The following is a 5138-nucleotide window of genomic DNA, read 5'->3' on the forward strand; positions in this document are numbered from 1 at the left end:
TGGATTCCCTACTTGATAAATAGAAGGGTTCAGGTTTGGGTAGAGTCAATAGCTGACTAGCTGCAGATCAGAACCGTAGCTGTGTCAAAGGTAGACCGCTTTGATAATTGCAGCAATGGTGGCGAAATCCCAACAGGTATATCACATTATCACCCGTTGAGGAAGTGGGTAAGTTATCTATTCTTATACATAGGAGTGGAATCAGTGGGTCAAATAACCAGTAGGGAAGGGATTCTTCCTTCTCCATGGATGACAGAAAACTTAATACCTTGAGAAATATCAAGTTTTAGTGACCCCGTATTCCATGGTCTGAGGAAGAGGAATTGGAATCAGATTGGGTGAATCATCTGATTTGAATTGGCCTAATCCAATCCTGATTCTTCTTGCAGCCTATTATAAATTGTCCATTATTCATGTTTGTTAACTTCATTTTTTTTGCCATTGTTTCCTTCTTATAGTCGGTAAAATAGCAGAAAATTAATGAATCTCCTTCCTCTTGTAGGAAGATCCCCAAGTTTAGTGAATCAAAAACTCCAAAAAGTCACAAATGGTGGGAAAATCTTTGCTTCTTCCCAATTTTAATTTCTAGGGTTCAGGTCAATTCCGGCTGATCCGACCAATTTTGATAATTGATGTTGGCTGATCCCATGTCCATTCCTAGGTTCTTAAATCATTCCATATTCAGCAACTTGGTGCATGGGACATTTTTGGAACGGTCCAAGTATGGTATGATATGATTCTGAGTAGGGAAAGGTGTTAAGAGCTCTCAAATCTGGCCAGATGAGTTCTACAGGTGACACAGGACTGGGTAAGAGTACAGCGACATTCCACAAAGGAAGCTTGGTGCCTCCAATGGGATCTCACAATTATTTACCCTTGTTGAGGAAGGTTCAAAATGCTCTTGGCATTATTCCAGGAGTCTCATCCAACCATGCATGGCTCAATCAGAAGCTCTCTCTACATGGCTTAAATCAAGCTACATATCAGGGCAAGAAGGCCAAGCTGGCCTGCCAAGACAACCTTGCTAAAACACTTGCCTAATCTTCATCCAAAACTTCCATGTATCCTAAAATCCTTTCAAGATTGCTTGACCAGTGGAAGGCATTTCAATACATGAAACTGATGATAGACGAAGCAATTAGATGATTTAACTTTTCTAACAAAAACTTGCTATAGTAGGTCTTCAATGGTGTTTGATATGTTTTTAATACTCAGCCACACTCTCCCAATGTCCTTTACATGTTTAAACGAGATTGATGCTTTGCTTCACCTCATTGCTTCAATATTTCTACAACCATGATATCCACGTCAAATCATTGGTGTAGCAAGCAAAGATGGATAAAAAAACTTCAATTAATTAACTATAGCTGAGAACATAAGAATCCATAGACACCATGGACTCTCCTGGACTGTAACCGTCTAGGAAGAAGCTGTTGCTTGAACCACACTTTTCACATATTTTTTGGGGGGTGGGGGAGTGGTAAGATAATACATTGAAGAGAAGAAGTTTATGACAGCTTGAGGAAATCTGATCGACGCAGTCATCCTCCAAACTGTCCAAAGAGCCGCTTCCGTATCTGCATGAATCACAAAAAATTAACATGTCTTAGAAGTAGAGGAAACCAGCAATAAATCAAGCTCAAAAACATTGTGAATGTAAAAATTAAGTCACCAGGGAATGACCATCTTTCCTGTTACATTAACTTCTTCCATGTCAAATACTATCATTCAAGTCATCCAGCTAGATATCCAGGGAAAGAAGTTACCATCTGGGGTAAATCTTCTGATACTCCTATAGTTTAAGTTGAGAATTTTTTCATATAAATATATAATGGTTCAGTGAAGTACACCAAAATTTTGCACATAACAAATCCTTGAATGAAACATATATATGTTATTCTTAAGCCCAGCATGATCTTCCAGGATCAATAGTAAGCTTCTGGTTTATGGGCGATTGATGAAACCCAAACTATTGGAGATATTCCTGGAATTTTTTTTGGGTCTATCCTATCTAACTGCCCAATGGGACTTCAACCATGGCTCCAAAATTTTTTTTTTGGTTTTTTTTTTTTTTTTTTTTTTTTTCCGGAGGGGGGGGGGGGTTGGTGTGATCCCGTGACCTCCAGGGGCATGCACACTACTGGCAAGCCGCCAACCAACTGAACAAGTAATTGTTCGCCTCCTGAGTTATGAGTGAGCAAATCATCCTTGATGTGTTTGGCAGTATCATGTTTCTTTCTAGTTCGTCTCCTGAACAAACTTTCTAAATTTCGATTACTTTCATCATAAACTTGCAGTTCAAGAGTCCTCATCTAACTATTTTTAATGATGAAATTTTAAATAATCTGAAGTTCTCTGGGTAAATGTATGTACCTCAGGCAGTTTCTGAATGAAAGCAAGTTCTAATCTTGCATCCAATGTGTTTTCTTTGACTATCTTCCCATCTTGTGAAGCCAACACTACACCTCCAGAGCTGCCAATCATTGAAAAGAAACATAACAAATCTAGAGTAATGTATTTTTAAGCACATAAAATCTTTTTTCAAGTGATAAGATTACCAGAATGGACCATGTAAATTCGAATCTGTAGGAGGTGGTGGAAGATAAACGCGATCATCAATCGTCACTTTCGGGTGATGAACCTTGGCTTTCTCTGCATATTGTTGCTTTGCTTCATCTAAGACAGATTCAACAAGCTTGCAGTCAACCTCTCTGCACCTCAACAATACTAATGCCTCTTTCAATCGTAACAGACACTGGAAATTGAAAGAACCCTGTTCAGATTGATTATGGAACTACAACCCAATCCAAAAATGTGTTTTTGTGTCCTTTAGAAAGTTCATTATAGCTATCTATTGAAAGCAAATTGGGTACTTGAACAATCAAATCCTTGAGAAGTTCGCTGTATGTCTTAATGTCATCTGAAACATGCAGAAGCTCCTTGCTGGTAGACTTCTTCATGGCATTCACAATATCATCTTGTGCTTGAAGAACTTTAATTCGAGAAGCATTCAGCAGCCTTGAGTATTCACTGGATTGAAAGTTTTTGTGTCATTAATAGACAAAACCCGGCAAAGTATTAGGTGCCAATATAACGATTGTTATTTTGACCAAATGGTCACGGGTTGAGTCTGGAAACAGCCTCTCTGCGAAAACAGAAGTAAGGCTGTGTGCATTATGATCCTCCCCAGACCCCGCACTGGCAGAAGCCCTGTGCACTGGGTTCGCCTTTTTTTGAAAGCAAAATGCTTTCCCCATTAATGGACACTTAAAGGAAATGCTCAAACATAAACTGCTCATCAATACAGGAGAGGAATGTAGTACTCACATTCTTTTACGAACTTCCACTTGCTTTTCTTTGCGCTCATATTCTTCCCTAATCTTGCGCTTTTCATCTTCAATTAATTTCAGTCTCAAAATGTTAGATTCCTGCAAAGAAGAGAAGAAAAGAGAAAAAAAAAAGGCGGGGTGGGGGGGGGGGGGAGAAGGAGGAGATTAGTAGTTGCTTAAAGTAATGTAAGATCTATTATAATAGTTGGTCTAAATCTGCAGCAACAGATAGGTTTGATAGTGATCGAATATACCCCATGGATCCAGTGGGGATAAGGCGGTCATTGTATGCGCGGCTGTGTCTGTGCTGCTCAGGCCGCTAGGGCAGCTTCGCCGTAGAGTATCTGAATTGATACCCATGGTCTACAATTGAGGTCTACAATTGAGGCTACAGATCCCAACCAAAAATCACTGTTACATAACATTTAAGAGAGGGTTATCTGAGCAAGCGGCACAGAGAAACACATCAATGAGATGCGATAAAGGAGTATCATTCATGGGAGGGCAAAAATGTTATTTTATGTTTGGAGGAGAGAGATAGATACAAAAATGCTAGTGTATCTTACTCCAGCGGTTCATTGAACCTTTGCACAATATTTAAATAATGGGTGTTGATACAATACAATGTATTGAATACATTAATGCGAAATTGGGTTCGTTCTTAAACACATTCCAAAATTTTAGGACGAGAATGCGTACCAAATTGTATTACTGTTTTTATCGTCTAAGAATGCAAAATCAACCTAGAATGCCTACCAAACGCTGCCTTAATGGTTCAAAACATGTTTTGAGTACGCAACTACGCAAACCAAACGCAGCCTTAGGGTAATACGGAACCGGATTATTTATAACAATTGGAGCCGAATTGGGAATATGACCCTTTTTGGGTGAAGACAAGCAGTTGGGCAAATCCAAATGAAAACATTTTCGTCTCAGATGATATAACCAAATCCAGCTAAAAGAAACCAAAAAAAAAAAATAATAATTTGAATCAAATTAAGAGAGTAATACCTCGTTGGCTTCGATTAAGAGCTTGTTAGCTTTCTCATTGGCTTCCTGTAGAATGAATCTGACTATCTTTTGGATCTGCTTGGAGACAACATGTTCGTCGTTCATCTTTTTCAAATTCAAAATCTCTAGGGTTTCTTTCACAGCAGACGAAGCTTTTCTCCTTTTCTCTAATTTTCTTCTTTCCCCTAACTTCTGAAACCTTTTAGATCGATCACTGTTTTTTCCAGTAGTTTCTCATTTCCAATTGAGATTTAACTTATTTGAATGAGAGCGGCGGATGCAGAACGGTTATAAGTCCGTACCATACCATTTTCGTATAAGTATACCTGTATACGTACTTTAACTAATACGGTTCTACCAAACAAAAAAACACTAATACGGCCTCATGTCGCATGTAAAATGAAAAGAAGGGGAGTGAAATTGGTTTTTAAAATGTTTACCAAAATTGATTTGAAAAGATTTTTTTTTGGGGTAAATTATTATTTAATTGTATAATTTTATTTAAAATTCTTAATATATTTTGCAAAGGAAAAAGGAAACTGCTTGGTCGAACTAGAAGACATAGGAGCAAGAGAAATTATCGTTGAAATAAAAAATCTCATCCAGGTTGATACACTTGTGCGACTCTTAATGGTCTCGCGTTGGTGCAGGGGCTACATGACCAAATAACAACAATCTCTTGCCCATTTAGTAAATTGAGTTCCTTGTCTGGTTGCGTAGCACATGCTAGCATCTCCATGTGTGTGTGTGTGTCTCTCTCTGTCTCCCCTTCTTATGAAAATGATATATATGCCTGTT

General features: G+C 38.4%; 1 protein-coding gene across 1 annotated transcript; it reads right to left on the reverse strand.

Moving 5' to 3' along the window:
• Positions 1-1526: 1526 nt before the first annotated feature.
• LOC122650516 (V-type proton ATPase subunit E1-like) lies at positions 1527-4445 on the reverse strand. The gene is made up of 6 exons (XM_043843923.1): positions 4341-4445; positions 3328-3428; positions 2874-3030; positions 2559-2755; positions 2374-2473; positions 1527-1577 (listed from the first exon to the last, which is right to left on the reverse strand). The coding sequence occupies exons 1-6, from the start codon at positions 4443-4445 to the stop codon at positions 1542-1544; spliced, it is 696 nt and encodes a 231-aa protein (XP_043699858.1). The 3' UTR covers positions 1527-1541.
• Positions 4446-5138: the final 693 nt, after the last annotated feature.

The sequence above is a fragment of the Telopea speciosissima genome, chromosome 2 (genome assembly GCF_018873765.1).
Source record: "Telopea speciosissima isolate NSW1024214 ecotype Mountain lineage chromosome 2, Tspe_v1, whole genome shotgun sequence".
Classification (NCBI taxonomy): domain Eukaryota; kingdom Viridiplantae; phylum Streptophyta; class Magnoliopsida; order Proteales; family Proteaceae; genus Telopea; species Telopea speciosissima.